Source organism: Balaenoptera physalus, assembly GCF_965194825.1.
Source record: "Balaenoptera physalus genome assembly, chromosome: 18".
In the NCBI taxonomy this organism is placed as follows: domain Eukaryota; kingdom Metazoa; phylum Chordata; class Mammalia; order Artiodactyla; family Balaenopteridae; genus Balaenoptera; species Balaenoptera physalus.
The window spans coordinates 80,323,676-80,342,738 of record NC_138899.1 but is presented as its reverse complement, the minus strand read 5'-3'; the positions used below and the strand labels follow the sequence as shown (position 1 = coordinate 80,342,738).

Sequence of the window (19,063 nt, the reverse complement as noted above, 5' to 3'; positions counted from 1 at the left end):
CACCTTGCTACCTCTGATGAGCTTTAATAAACCTTTGCTGTACATCTTTCCAGAAGACAGATTAAATAACCACTTACCGCTTCTGATGGTAATTAAACCTCACGAAGCTAAGCGTGTGATAGTTAGCTGCTTCTGGCCCTTTCCTTTGTTAGGGTTCCGGTACTCCCTCTTCTGAGAGCCCTCCCCCAGCGCCCATTCCGGGTTAGGGTGTCCTAGAGCGAGCGTACAGGACTCAGTAAACGCTCATCAGAGCCCTGGAGACTCTGCACTGCACCTGTCTGCCCCCGGCATGCCTTCCTCTGGTTACTATGTTAAATGGTTAAAAAAGTGTGCCAGGAATGAGTGAATCTTTATGAATGGGAACCAATTCCAAACTTGAAGTGTGATATTAAAAAAATAACAATTTAAAAATAGATTTCAGTCCTTAAACCAATATGCGAAAGGGTTTTGTGCTTATGTATTTTAAACCCTATTAATAATTTATTAAAATATCTTTAGGTAGCTAGGTATGTACAAGTGCACCCACGTGTGCACACAATTATTTCCTCTTATTACAACCACAAATTACTGCATACTGTTAATTACTTTACATTTTAAAAATGCCTTCATAACAGGAGCACAGAGGCAAAGCTGCGGACAGGGGGTGGCAGTGTTAACTGTACCAAAAGGATATTGCTTATCTTGCACCTATTGCACAAGCCATGGAATCTCAGGAACAGATGCTCTGAAACTGCACTGCACCAGCTGCTGCGCACTTTCTGTCTGTAAATCTGAATGATCTGATGGATTTCAGGCCTTATATCATGTTTGGTTTGGGATGTAATGGATTTTTTCAGCTTCCGCTTGGAGTTCGTGGACATAACAATACAATATGTCTAAGATAAAGTTTTGATTAAAATGTATTTGTAGCAAATGAGCAGGGGATGAGCTGAACATTTTACCAAACATTGACAAAACACATAAAGATACTACTTTTACCAAAAAGGTACTAAGATGCATGTCATTTCTGTTGATGTTTATAAATTAAATCACCAGTAAATAAAGTAATACATAGATTACACGATACAAAAAGTAATGCACATATATGATTACATATTTTGGCAAACGAATTTATTGTTCAATAAAGCTCTGCTTTGTATCTATAAAACATGAACACAGAACAAATCATTTAAGACCTGGCAAGGACTTGCCAAAAACCTCCCTTTTTGCTTTTTCCTGATTCTTTGGACATATTTCAAGCTCATAAGACATCTATGCTCTCATTTAGTAATTTCTGAAGATACTTTAACAGTGAAGATTTTAAAAGATTCTATAATAGAATTTGCTATATAATGGCTGAAAAACCAAACAGACTGTGTGTGCTTGTTTGTTTGCTTTAAGGTAGCACCAAACATAACTAAAGTAAACCACCGCTAAATAAACAAGCTGAAGAGAATCCCCACTTTCCCACTTCTACTGCCAGCACTGCTAGTGTTCAGCCCCTTTTCCCTTCAACTTCACCACCCTTTTCTGCCTTTAACAACAGGTGGTATCCAACGAGGATACACGAGTTTCCACATCTAGCCTTCACGTACAGGGCAGAAGCAGGATAAAACTGTGCCAGTGAATCATATACTAAGTGAGCAGAATTGTTAGCATTTGCCCAGGCAACAGTGAGGCCTGTACCAAATACGAAGTTTCTGGGTGCGTGATTCAGAAAAATCCTTATCTTGACCCCTGAGAATTTTAGAATCTTATATGAGAAACAAAATCAGTGAAAACTTATGGTTTATGATAAGTTGTTACATACATATTTAAGGGTTGGCATGGACAGAATGAGCACTTGGGTAATCTTTCCCTTTTAAAATTTATTTGGTGGTGAATTTACTCCTGTGCTCTTTATAATCAAGAGAATAATCCTAGTTAAATCTTAACTAGGATTAGGGAAGAAAGTAGGGAAAAAGAAGGAACAGATATTTGTAGGCTAAAATAGAGCCTGAAGTTCTGAAATGATTCAGGCAACCCTAATCTCCAAACTTTAATTACTAGTGAAGTCCCAAAGAGTTACTCTGAATATTTAAAGACTTGGATGAACTTTGTTACTTTGTTTAGTGTAAAATTAGTTTCTAAATATTCATGGCTGTTGACTCTTTTAACTTATAATAAAAAAACTTTATATGGTTATTACCAATATTAAAAATGTTACTATGAAATCATAGTTTAGGCTCTGAGTTCCTGAATGACCCACCTCACTCGCATGCTAGAGGGTAAAGAAAATAAACATGAAGACACTTTCTTGGATAATGGATCTTTATGATTTAAAGGAGAGGGATATGGTAATAGACCAAGGCATCTGTGACATTTATAAAGGTGTAAACAGGATAAGCTAGTACAACAGGGCTAACAGAAGGCACACTGGGCTAGAAAAGAGAATGTACAGTCAGAACAGAAGTGAAGTACTGGTAAAAGGGAAGAGTAAATACCATAAAGTAAAGGTAAATACTGTAAATGATCTGATCTGAGGGTAATATCCAAAACCGAAGAGTAACACAGTGACAGGATCAAGACAGTTTACTTGAAAATAATTTTAGATATAACACCTGAAACATTTTGTAATGTAAAGAAGGACAAATATTAAGAACCTAGAAGGGACAAGAATATAACCTAAAAATTAGAGCAGAGCCTCATAACCCCACACTACAATGCTTCCTGGTGCTTGTGACTCCTGGAAATTATAGGTGAAAACACTGTATGAGCTTTTTGGGAGAGAGTACATAACTTTTATCATATTCTCAACCTATTCAAAGACTAAATGACAGGGGACTTCCCTGGCGGTCCAGTGGTTAAGAATCCGCCTTCCAATGCAGGGGACATGGGTTCGATCCCTGGTTGGGGAACTAAGATCCCACATGCTGCGGGGCAACTAAGCCCACGCGCTGCAAACTATAGAGCCCTCACACTCTGGAACCCGTGCGCCACAACTAGAGAGAAGCCCACGCGCTGCAATGAAGAGCCCACGCGCCACAACAAAAAGATCCCACATGCCACAACTAAGACCCAATGGAGCCAAAAATAAAAATAAATAAAATAAATACAAAAAAAGAATAAATGACAAAGATGAATCAGCAAACGTGAGTAGTAATATGGTAAAATACAATAACAATTAGTAAAAAAAAAAAAAAAAAGCTCCAATTCTAAGCACTGCTCGTGTTAGAACAGCGCAGAGTTAATTAACTCTAAATAACTGAGATGACCCATTCTCAACACATGGCTGTAGAGGGCTCTTAAAATTGAACAGAAAAAGTTTTCTCCAGCAGGACTAAATATAAAATGAGAAAACGATTAATTCCAAGTCCTTTAAAAATGTCTTACATTTTCCACCAGCTAAAGCATATTAATTAAAATAAAAAATACACAACTTCTGTGTAGCCAGAATAAAGCAAGTACTAAAGGACACCATCGTTGTATAAAAAATTCGAATAAAAGCTTGGTCTTAATAAAGTCTTATATGTGTATCTGCACAATTCTGATTTTCACATCACTTTCTCTTTTCGCTGATATGGGCTAAAGCCACGTAGGCTGCCTTCCCCAAACCAGGCACTGCCCTATATAAGCAAGCATAATAAATACTCACAGCCTCTAACAGAGAAACAACTAAAGAGCCATACAGACGAAAAGAGCCTGGAGAGCGAGGAGACAGGGGCAAGAGGTGGTCTCCAAGAGGGCAGCAACAGCTCACTGTCACTAGAACGACCTCTCTGGAACCACACTTCTTTCTTTTTTTTAAAAAATTTATTTATTTAATTTATTTTTTGGCTGCATTGGGTCTTCAGTGCTGTGCGCGGGCTTTCTCTAGTTGGGGCGAGCAGGGGCTACTCTTCGTTGCGGTGCGCGGGCTTCTCATTGCGGTGGCTTCTCTTGTTGTGGAGCACGGGCTCTAGGCGTGAGGGCTTCAGTAGTTGTGGCACATGGGCTCAGTAGTTGTGGCTTGTGGGCTCTAGAGCGCAGGCCGAGTAGTTGTGGCGCACGGGCTTAGTTGCTCTGTGGCATGTGGGATCTTCCCGGACCAGGGCTCGCACCTGTGTCCTCTGCATTGGCAGGTGGATTCTTTTTTTTTTTAACATCTTTAGTGGAGTATAATTGCTTTACAATGGTGTGTCAGTTTCTGCTTTATAACAAAGTGAATCAGTTATACATATACATATATCCCCATATCTCTTCCCTCTTGTATCTCCCTCCCACCCTCCCTATCCCACCCCTCTAGGTGGTCACAAAGCACCGAGCTGATCTCCCTGTGCTCTGCGGTTGCTTCCCACTAGCTAGCTATTTTACGTTTGGTAGTGTATATATGTCCATGCCACTCTCTCACTTTGTCACAGCTTACCCTTCCCCCTCCCCATATCCTCAAGTCCATTCTCTAGTAGGTCTGTGTCTTTATTCCCGTCTTGGCAGGCGGATTCTTAACCACTGCACCACCAGGGAAGTCCCCACACTTATTTCTTAACTTCACAGCCATTGGCTTTATTTCTATAACATGAGAGAACGATAGTTGTTAATACCTTAACATTGCCTTGCAAAGTTTTAAATAAGTTTTAATAAAAACCTTCTCACTCAAGATACAACACCCAAAACTTTAACAGTGACTAGTCTCTTCAAGTCATGAAGAGGCAAAATGGTTCTTATGTGTTTCTTTTTGCCACTTTTCCTAAATTTTCTATAATATACACATATCTCAATAAGAAAAAAGCCAACATAAGTAAGTAATCTTTAAGAATTAAGAAAGAGCCAACAGCTGGAACTCCCTTCCTAATATATTTCAAGAAATTTCAATAACCATAATAAAACAACATTTCTTTAGTGCTTTAAGGAGCAATCTTTTCATGACTGTAATTGAAGACAGATTTAATCACTGCCTAATGGCAGTACTAATAAAATACAAAGTCCTAATTTAAAAACAAAACAGTTGCAGTATTAAATAAAGTCAAGCTTCAGTTACAAATAAAATATGGTTAGTATTAAGTTTTTAAAAAAGAAAAGTGTGTCTGGCTCACAGGATAACCCTGTCGGCTCTCTGCTGCAGCAGTTCCTGGTTGAACGGCACTGTTCCCTTATCACCCACCACTCCCTCCTGCTGCACACTACAGTAGCTCACTCGGGGAGTCGGAGAGAGAACCACGAGACAAGCTGAGCCCTTCGCGTCATACCTCAGCGCCAGCGGGACTGTCACAGGAGGAGCGTTAGGAGGTGCTCCGCTGTTCACTGCGTCTCCTCGGCGGCTGCCGAAGCCACGCACTCAGAGCAGGATGTACCACAGGAGCAAGCTCCTGACCCTGACTTCAGCCCTGGAGCAAATCCAAGCATTCCAGAACTCCCCACCAATGTGGGTTTGAACACAGGCAGAAGCCCTACTAGGGATCTGCTTCTGATCTGAGCTGGCTCTTAATTGGTCAACTATGACCAAATTTAAACTGAAAAAGATTTTGTCTTTAAAACACCTAATAGTGTGATTTAATCTCTTGGTATTTATACATGGCACACGCTCAAAAACATAGAAACTAACCCATTTATAATTTCTTATTATGTATAATCTTCTAATTGTGCATACTAGCAAATGAGAAAAATGACTGATATCCCCAAATAGCAGATCGACTAAGCCAATCATATTTTACTTTGGATTATCTACTGATAAAACAATTTGTGAAAAAACACTGTGCTTTCCTATTTAAGGTTCATTTTGTCTAATTTTAAAAATGGTTTGCATGTCTAGGGCACACAGCAGCCAAGTGATGAGGACAGAGGAGGGAGCCGCCTGGAACTATGCTTGTGTAGCAGGAAACATGGAAGCTGCACGACTGCTAGCACAGGCACATCAATCATACAGCACGCACGTGGATAAAGTGAAGATTTTATAAGGCTGTATTTCTTAATGGAGAGTAATCACAACTTTTATTCTGCATTCCACACATTCATGAAACTTCCACAGATGTCAGTGAAAAGTTTCTATATAGACCAGGCTGTGCTTAAACACAGGATCCATTAAGTATTATTTCTATATTGAAATTATTTATAATCTGAAGCATTTAACAATCTTTTTTATGGAGAGCACATTAAGAGAAGATATCTGCTATGGCTTACCTTACCAAATATTTACCACTTTTTAAACTGTAAATTTTAAGTTCATACTGCTACTATTGATGGCTTAGGATATGTTTATGCACTGTTATAATTCATAAAACTCCAAAGCTCACAGTAACAAAACCATTAATTTGAATGCATTATCTCCCAGAACATATGCTTTATAGAATAAGAGTAAAGAGTAATTTTTTACTCAGGTTCAGCTAAATAAATATAATTGCAAAAGGACAGATTAAAAAATGCTTCTGCTTTTACATTACAATTTGTTTTTCTTCCCTTCTTGGCCCCCTTGTCTCCCCTCCCCAAAAATCACCTCCACAGATTTGCAGTAAGATATAGAAAGAGTGTCCTATCACACAAGGAAGGAAAGTAAGACAACCTCTCATTCATGCAGGACAAATAGCTATGCCAAAAGCACAAATTACATCTAATTAGAGGGTATAACTTTGTCATCTTTTTTTTCATAATCTGGCCATTTACACACTTTGATTTTTGACTTCCATTTGGGTTTATTAACATCAAAGCTTTGTCATCACTTATGTGTTTCTAGAGACATTTTTACCTGAGGCAATAAAGTATAAAAACTTCTCTGCATTCTTGCTTTACTGCTGCAAGAAAGCTTTAGTCTTCATTAGGCTTACAATGTTTCATGGTTATTAAACTTCTGTATGTTGCTATAAAGTTCATTGCCCTTGGCATACCAATTTTAAATGTACTATCATTAAACCCAATGCACTGCACACAAATACACTGCAACCAAGTAGACTCCAATATATTATTGTTTTACTCTTGCTAATGTCTTACTGATGTCCTTTCCTCCCCCTTTCACAAAAATAATGACCACAAATATACTCAGATAACTTGAAATAAAAGAAAGCAATGCCAACTTAATTTTATGAATTGTTTAGGGCTCTTATAGCAAATTAAAATAGTTCCATCTCATTAAATACATTATTTGAGCTTTTAAAATATTCATTGATATGCAATAGAAAAAGAGAGTCCTGCATCTAATGACACTTGCAAAATCGCTTTCCCAGTTAACATATTTCTGTTTGACTATTTAAACATGATGATCCACATTCTTTGCTTTTATTTATTTAAAATTTGTGACCACCATTTGTTTTAGTCAGGTTGTACTCACAAAATATGAGTTCAAAATGTGAATTTAAATAATATCAAAGAAACACCATATTTGATGTTCTCTTACTATTTTAGAATTTTAAAATTTAATGCCACGATGCAATATATTCTTCTCATTAAACTCATAATACCAAGGCTTCTTTTGCTTTAGACATTAAAAAAATTAATTAATTAATTAATTAATCTTTGGCTGCATTGGGTCTTCGTTGCTGTGCGCGGGCTTTCTCTAGTTGTGGCGAGCAGGGGCTACTCTTCGTTGTGGTGCGCGGGCTTCTCATTGTGGTGGCTTCTCTCGTTGCAGAGCATGGGCTCTAGGCGTGTGGGCTTCAGTAGTTGCAGCACGTGGGCTCAGTAGTTGTGGCTCGCGGGCTCTAGAGTGCAGGCTCAGTAGCTGTGGCACACGGGCTTAGCTGCTCCGCGGCATGTGGGATCTTCCCGGACCAGGGCTCGAACCTGTGTCCGCTGCATTGGAAGGCAGATTCTTAACCACTGCGCCACCAGGGAAGCCCAAGGCTTCTTAAAAATAATTCGTTAGATAGTATTTTTTAGCTACGTTGGAAAAACTCACCAAAAGCAAGCCATGAGAAGTTTGTGGCCAGTAGTCCTATATTCATCCTAACTACTGTCTCGAAGCTTTCGTTCTTCATGAATGCGTTAACCCGTCGCCCCCTCCCTCTCTTGGGTTTTCTCTCCGGCAGCAGTCATTACTGCTCTGACCCTTCTGACCCGCCCACGTTTCCCTGATTCTACCTCCTAGTTTTCCAGAGCAGCTCACCATCAGGGTCTCCTGTCTACAGCCAGCTGCTAGGGTTAACCATGCCCTCTGCTTTCACTCCTGTCAGGATGAAGGAGGAAAACTTGTTAGTCTCAAAGCCCAACCTTCTACCTGGGGTCTGACTCCAGGTAACCTCCTTCCTCAAAGACTTCCACCTATAATCACCCCCACAGAGCTGGACCAATTTTTGCCTCCTTATTATATCATTCTCCCAGCCAGTGTCTCTTTTAATACACTTTATAGCAACACTTCTAGAAAGAAGCATCTCTACTCGCTTTCTTTGCTTCCTTACTTCAGTCTCTCCTCAACACATTCCAATTAAATTTGCCCCCAGTATTTCACTGAAACGCCTTTTGTCAAGGTTACCAACAACTCCCCTGCTGCCACACCCAAAGCTCAACTGTCTGTCCTCACCCCCTCAGTAGCAACAGACTTAAGTGAGTTACAGATTCGAAGCAATCCTTATCAAAATCCCAATGACATTTTTTTATGGAAATAGAAAAAAAATCCTAAAATTCATATGGAACCACAGAAGACCCTGAAGAGTCAAAGCAATCGTGAGTGAGAAGAACAAATCTGGAGGCATCACACTTCCTGATGTCAAAATCTATTACAAAGCTACAGTAATAAAACCAGAAGTAGCAGGTGCTGAAAAGTATGGTACTGGCATAAAAACAGATATACAGACCAACGGAGCAGAAAAAGAGACCAGAAGTAAATTCATGCATTTACAGTCAACTGATCTTCAATAAGGATGTCTAGAGCACGCAATGGGTAAAGGATAGTCTCTTCAAAAAATGGTGTTGGGAAAACTGGACAGCCACATGCAGAAGAATGAACTGGACCCTCATCTCACACCTTATACAAAAATTAACTCAAAATGGGTTAAAGACTTAAATGTAAGAACCAAAACAGTAAAACTATGAGATGAAAATATAGGGAAAGCTTCTTGACATTGGTCTGGGCAATGATCTTTTTTTTTTTTTTTTTTTTTGGATATGACACCAAAAACACAGGGAACAAAAGCAAAAATTCTCAAGACTACATCAGACTAAAAAGCTTCTGCACAGCAAAGGAAACAATCAACAGAGTGAAAGACAACCTATGGAATGGGAGAAAATATTTGCAAACCATACATCTGATAAGAGGTTAATATCCAAAATATATAGGGAACTCAAGTTGATGGCAAAAAAACAAAAAACAAAACAAAAAGACCCTGATTAAAAAATGGGCAAAGGATCTGATTAGCATTTTTAAAAAGAAGACATACAAAAGACCAACAGATATATGAAACAGTGTTGACAATCACGAACCATCAGGGAAATGCAAATCAGAACCACAGTGAGGTATCACCTCCCACCTGTCAGAATGGCTATTATCAAAAAGACAAGAGATAAGTGCTGCTGAGGATGTGGAGAAAAGGCAACCTTCATGCACTGCTGGTGGGAGTGGAAACTGGTGAAGCCACTGTGGAAAATCCCTCAAAAAATTAACACTACAACTACCGTATGATCCAGCAGTCCTGCTTCTGGGTATGTACCTAAAGGAAGTGAAATCGCTATCTCTAGGAGACCTCTGCACTCCCAGGGCCACTGCAGCTTTATTCACAAGAGCCAAGCTATGGAAAGAGCCTGTTTGCCACCAGCAGATAATGGATAAAGACAATATCGATACACATCCTTACCCACAAGGTGGAACACTATCCAGCCTTGACAAAGGAAATTCTGCCGTTTGTAACAACATGGATGAACCTGGAGGACCTTATGCTCAGTGAAATAAGCCAGATACAGACAGACAGATACTACCTGGCTCACTCGTCTGTGACATCTGAAGAGTCAAGCTCACAGAAGAACGAAGTAGAATGGTGGGTGCCAGAGGCTGGGGCATGGGGAGCTGCTGATCAAAGGGTCGAAGTGTCAGTTACGCAGGATGACTAAGTCCTGGAGAGCTAATGGACAGCACGATGACTATACGTATGCACCATACATACAATACTATATCATATGCTTGAGGCCTACTGGGAGGGTAGATCCTAGGTGTTCTCACCAACCACACACACACACACACACACACACCCCCCCACAACGGTAACGTCATGAGGTGACGGATGCTAATTAGCTTGACTGTGTTGATGATCTTTGTTACACAAAGAAAACATCAAGTTGTACACCTTGAATATATACAGTACACCTCAATAAAACTGAAGGATAAACAAAACAAAAACCCCTTCCAGGAGTGCTGCTAAAAACCTGGGAAGGGGAGGGACTGCATTCTCCAGCCGCCTCTCTTGGGCATCGCTCCATCCGATGCCACCTCTGCTTAAACCACAGGAGCCGCGTGTAACTCTGCCCAAGCCCTGAGAATATACCAGACTTCAGACTGGGTGGGAGGAGGGGAGATCAGCAGGCTGTAAGAGAACACACCCTTTCCAGTCCCGCGCCCCTCTCTCCCTTCCGTTTCTGCGCCCAGACTTGCCTGTGTGCTCCAAATTCTCCTGCCCTCAGGCAAGCAGCCGGCCCTCACCGGTGGAGCCCGAGCCACACTCACGTCCTTAGGGGGCTGACTCTTCACGGGAAACACTGGCCATGCAAACCCAAACCATTCTCCCCCAAGAGGAATTCAGCCAGTTGTTAACAGACAGACCTTGTTGTATTTAAATCTTTAGTCAGTGTAATCAACACTACACAAAGTGTGTGCCATGCATTTAACTACAACATCAAAACATAGTGTCTATTAACATAGTTGGTTTTAGCCGTATGTCAGGATTATTTTCCAGATTTAAAAATAATTTAATTGGCTTGAGGCTTACAAGTTGAAGAATCTCAATAATTGGAATGAAAATGCAATTAATTTTATTCTAAAATTAATTTTGATATTTTAATGTGATAGCTCAGGACAAAAGCTTGCTGCATAAAGACAGATATAAACATTAAGAATATGAATTAAAAATTAAATCTCATACACAGTAATAGGTGAAATGGACCCACCTTTAAACTTCTGAGACAAAGGTATACCAATTATTGTTTCATCATAGATTTCATCAATTTATTTACCCATTCAATAAATACTTAGCACACCTACTATGCACAAGACTCTTTTCTAGGCTCTTGGGATATGGCAGAAAAGAGCAAGGTTTCTTATCTACTTAGGTTTCCTACTGGGAAAATGGCATGTCTCTATGACTCTAAGTATGTAATCGAGTATACATAGGACATTTAGTAACTGAGCTGATTCTGAACATTTCTAGAAACTGCCTGTCTATTATTTCTACAAAGACTAATCAAACCAAAGTTAGACAAGGTCACTTCATTACATAGTGCAGTTCATTTATTTACTCTTTGGATAAACATTTATTATGTGCCATTGTGTGACTGTGAATGTTTCAGGCACCAAGAATGAGATGAAAAAGACAAGAGGCCATTCTTCCGGGGGAGACAAAATAAACAAGTAGATAAAATAATTTCAGGGAGTGATAAGTTCTACAAAAGAAAAGAAAAATGAATTAAATGTTAAGAAACGCTTCCAAAGATTTATAAATACAAATATAAATAAACATATCAAAGGGAATCTGATACTTATGAATCAACAGAATAAAAAATTTGGATTTATGTAGAATAAAAAACATTTACACAGTATTATGGACTAGGTTATACAAAACAATTTTACCTTAAACATGGTGGACAAATTTTTCATTAAAAAGCAAACCAAAAAAATCCTATTATGAAGTCAGGGAAACATATATTCAATATCACATATAATTTGAAAATTAATATAAGGCCAAAAATTATAAAAATTTAGAGAATAAATGAAATACTCATTCAACAAATCAATAAGAACAAATAAAATATTATCACTGCTGTCACCTGCAAACTGTAATGCATTTAACTTTGGCTTTATGGTTTTCTCTTTACTTTTTCCCCCCCTCAGTTTTAGGCCTTATTTACAAGGATTTATAATATCAAAATGATTCAGAAAAGCTTTACTTTTAAGACTGATCTTCCACGCCATTGAGGATTTACTTAGTAATATGGAGATGTTTGTTTTCATCAGTTTTTGGTTTACCAATATATTATTTCTAGCTTGCAATAACAAAATACAGTAATAGCAAAAAAACTGTTACACAGTATTGAAATTCCTGCAGGAAGAAAATTATTTTGCCATTGCAACTTGAAAACTCTAGAGCTCCTGTTTCTCCATGAAATAACTTTCTATATTTTTTAATATATCAAGGTTTATTAAGAATGCAGCTATCCTTTTAAAGCAGAATGGACTGGAATAATAGAATAATTTTGTCTTCTCCCTTCTATCATTTCTTATCTGATTTTACTATGCCAGAATCAAATATAATAATACCTCAAGAGAGTAATACTAAAATCTAGAACAGTTTTCAAATACACTTAAGTGTTTCAGAGGAAGCAGCTTACATACAAGTAACTGACAGGCTGACACGCTCTAAAGCAAGTCACGCCCTAAAGGGTATCGGTAGGAGCAATATGTTGTTGCCCAGATGTAATCACTTGTTCAGGACTCCTGCAGGGATCCCCCGCTTCAGGCCACTTCGCTTTCACCGAAGTTCACCAAAGACCTACACAGTCCCCGCTTCCGCTAACCCAAAGAAACCTGAAGAAGATTTTCGCTTTTACGAAAACAGGCAAAAATCGACAGAAGTGCTCAGCCTTTGTTTTTCAGCGAGCCGTTACAGGGGCAGCGCACAGCCCAGGCAGCAAGGCGGCCCCGGGAACTACACTCAGCATCTCAGCATCAGATGCCAGAGCTCTGCACTGTGTCTGTGAGCACCTGTGCTGCATCTCCATTTACTTTGTGCTCCCCTTACCAAGACGTGTCCTAAGGTAACTGCTCCTTTGATTTACCCATTTCGGCTTACAAAAGGTTTCATAGGAATGCTCTACTTTTGGATAGTGGGGGAGAACCTGTATATTTTCTGAAACAATACAATTACATTTTACACAAGACTCCTGCAACTTAGACTCTGCAAATTTATCTTCTAAACTTCTTTCAAATTCATCCACTAATTTAGCCATCACCAACTCTCTCCTGAATTATTTCAACAGCTCCCGACCTCACTTTCAATCCATTCCCTTCACTAAAGTCTCCATACTCTTTCCAAAGGTCCAAGTCAAATCTGCAATATAGTAATATGTGTAATTCTTGATTTATGCCTTAAATAACATGATATGGTGGCATGTTTAATAAGCACTGTAATTTCAAAGAAGTGATACTTTGAGATATCTGTAACAACTGTATCAGAATAGGAAAAGATCTGAGGTTGAGCTTGTTATACTGTCGGTTACTGTTAATACTTCTGTAGCTAGTTGCTTACATTCACAATTGAAGAAAATGTTAAGTTACAGGTCAATGAAGACAAAAATGTAATCTTTTTCTATTTAAATTCAAAGACTCCCTGAGTTCTATGCTTGTGTTCTTGGGGGACCATGAAGGCTAAGAAGCCCTACGATGGCTCCCTGCTGTCCTCAGGATAAAAACTTCTTCATGACCCGATTCCCTGCCACCCCTCCCCGATCTGAGCCTCATCTTGTACAGCTCTCATCCTACTGAGTCCAACTCCTCCCTGCAGACCTTTGCAACATTGTTCCCTGGCGCGCAGTATTCCTCCCCTTCTCTTTGCCCAGCAAACTCCATTCATCCCACAGGCGTCAGTTTACAGGTCATTGCTCAGGAACCCAAGCTTGTGGGAGGGGCTCTTCCAGGTGCCCCCAGAGCACCCAGCACTTACCATCCCTATCGCCCTGTATTAAAATTGCCCCCGCACTAAACTGTAAGCACTTGAACCGTGTCTTGAATTCCCCACTCCTTGCATACTGCCTGGCACAGAGGTAGCACTTCAATAATTGTGGAAAGAAGAAAGAAAGAAAGAAGGGAAATGCCAACATATCTGCTGTTTCATGACCCTGAATTCTACCCTTAATTCCTGACTGACCCTCACAAATGCAAGCACTGGTCACAATGGAAATCTGAAAAGTGCATGAGTCAGTGAGTATAAATTCACTATTTTTATTGGAAAAATCACTTACTGTAATGACTAAAAATGAAGGACATTATCACTCTTATTAAGTCCGTGTCAGGAAGACTGTACCACCTTGCAATGTTAAGTAAAATAACTATATAATACATAAAAGTGTATCAAGAGCACATCTATCTCAGTAGTTCTCGACCATGCACACGTGACTCCAAAGCGGCGGTGGTGCTGACGGCTGGGGCGGCGGCGGGATTGACAGGCCCCCTCTTAGGGAAATGTTACCCCAGTCAGTGAGGTGGAGGGAGTTTTCAAACTACAGGCCCCTCAATTCCTGCTGGATTCAGCCACTGCTGCTGAGAGGAAGGTGAGGTCATCTTCAAGTCCACTGGGGTGGCAAAAGGACGAAAACCACTGTTTTAATAAAAGTGGTCCAACAGCAGATCAAGCAAATGCTGTGTCAACAGACCTTGTAAACCCATTGATAATACAATGGTTTCTGTATTACTTTAGCTGGTCTGAAAGTACCAAAGGTTGCAGAGAGGGAAGGGAGCTGGCAACACCACACTGGTGTAAAGTTTTAGTGTCCTGTCAGGAATTGAAAACACAAACAGGTTAGCAGTGGGCCACAAAACCACAGTGACACAGACAGACTGAACCCGGAATCTACAAATTGCTGAGGGGGTAAAACCGAAGCCATTTCTGGGCACACGGAGTGAACCCCTTTGAAAGAAGGTGTGTCTGAGTAGCGCTAGGTCAGAGCGTGACTCCAGATGGCTCTGCATGACAAAATTTAAAAATGTGGATTTTATCCTAGGAGCACGAGGCACTAATGGTTTCTGAAGAAGCATACGTTATGTGGTTAAAGCGATACTCTTGGGAAGACTAACTAAACAGGATGAATTAAGCGGTTGAGAGCAGAGGCAGAGAAACCAAAGATGGATAATACACTGAACTGCTTCACACAAAATGAACAAAAATACTATAAAACACCGTTAGATCCTTCCACCTGTAATCAGAAATGGTATGAGAATGAGGGGAGAGTTGTTGCCTGTTTTAACTTTGTGGCATCTTAATTTAACACAAGTAAAAATACTGTATGTCAATACTTAACTTTAATTCACAAGGCCTGCTTTCCTCTCTTTTGTTGTATCTGACCGTTGAGTTTTTCAGAACTCAAGGCACTTAGAAAAGCATAATGTAAATCTACCCAACAGGAAAAGAATACTGCTTTTAATTTTCAAAAATATTCACACACAAACTTAAAAGAATTAAAATGTCCTCTGAATATTTAAAAAGTAGTACTCTTTTTCCAATGTTCAAATGTTTTACGTGACAATTTGATACTGAACCAGGGAATATGACCTTTACTTTCAAACACGATAGTTTTAAAACAAACGTCTTTTGCGTGGTACTGAGTCCGCGGAAGCATGAAGGTTTACGACATGTGATACTGTTCCTGACAGTTGACCATCAAACCTGGCAAGCATCGACCAGCCGATTGCCTCTTTTATTATTGAAAAGGTCAACCTGTTAGGACAGCTGGACCACGGGGCGCAGCTGCGGGCCCGGGCGCACGGGACACGCCCCCACCGTCCCCGCGGGTCCGCGGCGCAGGCTGCCGGGGGCCGCCCCAGCCCCCCACTCCTCACCCGCACCCTCCACCCGCCGGGCGTCCGAGGACTGAGGGGCACGGCGGGGCTGCCTAACGGGGCCCGTCCCGTACCTGGGCTACCACGGTGAGCCCGCCCTGGGGCGCCGCCACGTTCACGCGGCCGTGGTACCACGTTGCTCCTGCTCCCGCCAGGGCCACGCCGACCACTGCCGCCGCCACGGGCCCGGAGCTTGGCCAGGCCCGCCGGCCGGCAGCCAACCCGCGCCGCAGCCTTCCGCCCCAGGCCGCCAACCGCGCGCCGCCCGCCGCCGCCGCCATTTTTGCGGAAGCGCTCAGTTGCTGCGTCCGCGTCGCTTCCCACGGCGGCCCGAGAACTCGCGCGCGGCCGCGGTGTCGCGAGACCCGGGCGGTCTCCGCCCCGCCCCCGAGCCCGCGCGCCGTGCTGCGGGCGGGGCGGGGGCGGGGCCTGGTCGGGGGCGGGGCGCAGTGGCCGGGAGAGAGTGGGCACGCCGCCGGGGATGGCACCAGGATCGCCGTGCCATGTGAGGAGGGCGTGTCCTGTGGGGCCAGGGCCGGGCGGGGGTCGAGGGCTTGGGGCCGGGGTCGTGCGAGGCGGCTGGCTGGCTGGCGCCGGGCGGCGGTCGCGGTGAGCCGGGAGCCACTTTCCCGGGGGGCGTGATCAAGGCGGTGCGACCGGGTCCCTGGTGCTGGGCGCTGACGGACACGCCCTGCGGGTCCTAGGAACCGGGTCGGCTCTGCATCCTACGGGCTGCGTTCCGAATCACTTAACCTGAGTCAGAAAGGTGCTCAAGCTCTACAGGCTTCCGCACAGGCCTCGAGGACACAACCTGGTTTTAAAAAATTGTATTCTATTGTCTCACTGTGGCAGCTAAGCAAACTTTTTAAAAAATGTGTTTTTCAATTGTGGTGAAATATACATAACACTATCATCTTAACCATATTTTAGCTCACAGTTCGGTGGCATCAACTACATTCACGTTGTTGTGCGACTATCACCACCATCATCTCCAGGACGTTTTTTGTCTCGCAAAACTGGCGAACTTAAAAAAAAAGCGTCTTCGCCGTCTTTTAAATCCTTCCAGTCCTTACATTCTCGTCTGCTCTTTGGTTTTTGCTGAATCACGTTCTCTCCCAGCCGTCTAACTTTGACGAAGTAGTTCGGTTTTTTTTTAAATAAGATTTTCTGTTTTTTAAAAATTTATTCTATTTATTTTTTATTTTTTTAAATTTTTGGCTGCATTGGGTCCTCGTTGCTGTGCACGTGCTTTCTCTAGTTGCAGCAAGCGGGGGCTACTCTTCGCTGCAGTGCGTGGGCTTCTCACTGCGGTGGCTTCTCTTGTTGCGGAGCACGGGCTCTAGGCGTGCGGGCTTCAGTAGTTGTGGCTCGCGGGCTCTAGGGCACAGGCTCAGTAGTTGTGGTGCATGGGCTTAGTTGCTCTGTGGCATGTGGGATCTTCCAGGACCAGGGATTGAACCTGTGAAGTAGTTTTTAATGAACTCAGCGAGTCAGTCTCTTTACTTCAGGCAATCACTATTTGCTGAGTGTTGGCTTTAAACTCTTCTAATAAAGTGTTTGATGGTGTCTATTATCCCACCTGGCCCCGAGTCAGATGCAGCAGCACACCTTCCCCATGTCTCTAGCATCAGGGACCCAGCTGTTTTCCCCAGCTCAGGCTTGGGCAACACCTCAGTCCTGGCCGTTCCACTGATTATAAGAAATGATTTAGCTGAGGCAGATGGCTTGGCTTTGTTTTGTAGTCTCTGATCCTCCATTCGCTGGTCTTTACTTTTCAGAGTAAATTTACTTAATAAACTTGGTTCAGCCTCTGAAATGTCCCTAAGGCATCAGAAGCTTTACTGGGGCATGCAGTAACTTACAGCCCATGTCAAAGGTGCCAAGAGTCCTCATCACATAATCACTGCCATCTTGAAGTTATGCAAAACAAACTAAAAACCGAAAACAAAGAACAAGTGCCACACTAAATCTGCTTTGACCACTTAAGCCCTTGGATCCTCTTGTCATGATCCGCCCTTCGTTCTTGCTCCCTTCCCTTAGCCAGCTTGTCTAAACTGATCTGCAGTTGGAGCTTCCTCACTTTTCCCAGCTGCTGGAACCACTTTCTGTGTCCTTCCCAGGCAGGAAGTAGAGGGACTCAGTGCACAGCTGTCTGATCCAGACCACAAGGTTTGCATCCTGCCTCTACTGAGATGATCACTGTGATCAGGGGCAAATTACCTAAACTCTCCGAGTCTGAATTTTCTCAACTGTAAACACTGTCTCAGGGTTTGGGGTTGGGGGATTACATGAGATGTCCCACAGGAAGTGACTAGTCAAGTGCCCTGTAGACTCACCGCAGATGTCAGCTTACCCTCTTCAAGATTTGGCTCACTGCTACCTTCTGATCACAAATGAGCTTGACCGAATGCCAGTGAGTCCAGAGGGCTGGCCTGTCTAACCCGAGATCTTCCTGCTCTTTCCTACCTGACTTGACCCCGTAGACCTCTGGTCCGTTTTCCACCTCTGCTGACTCTGGTAGCTCTCGGCATATGTCCTGCTTTTCTGGGTTAATGACATCTAGCTTGTTTCTGTCCCTGGGGATTATAGGGTTTCTAGGACATGTTTGTACATCCTGGATGTCTCACCTTAAAGCTTATTCTTTTTTTTTTTTTTTGGCATGCGGGATCTTGGTTCCCCGACCAGGGATCGAACCCATGCTCCCTGCATTAGGAGCACAGAGTCTTAGCCACTGGACCACCTGGAAAGTCCCAAAGCTTATTCTTGATTTCCAGGAACCACAGTTACAAAATGTAGTTGTGTGGTTGTGTGTATACATGCTGCCTAATTCACAGTTCCTCTACGCATTTAATGAAAGCTGGCATCTATCACGTAGTCATGGTTCCAAGCCCCAAATAGGGGCATATTCCTATTAGAGCATTTGGTGTCTTTAAAAACATTGTATTTCTCCCACAGTTTGACATCCTCGTGGGTGAGGATATCTTATTTTTCTGAGCACATTGCCCCGCACATATTAGACATTCAGTGAAGGAGTGAATATGTCACCAAGTGAGGACGGCACAGATGAAGCACTGCTGTGCCGATTTCCATTCTTTGGGCATCAAACATACAGAAATATTACTATTGTGTAATTTATTTTCCAAGACAGAAGCCTCATTTTTAGTTATTTTCTTTTGCTGAAAATCTTTGAACCTACTTGAAAAACTGTGCTTTGTAATTATTATTATTATTATTTTTTGCATTATGTGCCCAGGCCTCTAGAACTCTCATTAAGACTTAATGCATTCCAACTTTTCTTTTGCAGAGGAAACACATTCTTATAATAGAGCCAATCTCTAGCCGACTAACCATTCTAAGTATGAAATCTTCCCTGGCAGCTGCTGACAT

The 19,063-nt window shown here is 42.0% G+C and overlaps 1 protein-coding gene across 2 annotated transcripts in view; it reads right to left on the bottom strand.

The window, feature by feature from the left end:
* MICU2 (mitochondrial calcium uptake 2) overlaps positions 1-16,013 on the bottom strand; it is an 89,201-nt gene extending 73,188 nt beyond the window's left edge. The window contains exon 1 of one of the 2 annotated variants that reach the window (XM_082435135.1): positions 15,751-16,013. In XM_082435135.1, the coding sequence (XP_082291261.1) occupies positions 15,751-15,957 (207 nt within the window). In that variant the 5' untranslated portion in view covers positions 15,958-16,013. The remainder of the gene's footprint in view (positions 1-15,750) is intronic. The other variant, XM_082435134.1, reaches the window with a different exon arrangement.
* Between the last annotated feature and the right edge of the window lie 3,050 nt (positions 16,014-19,063).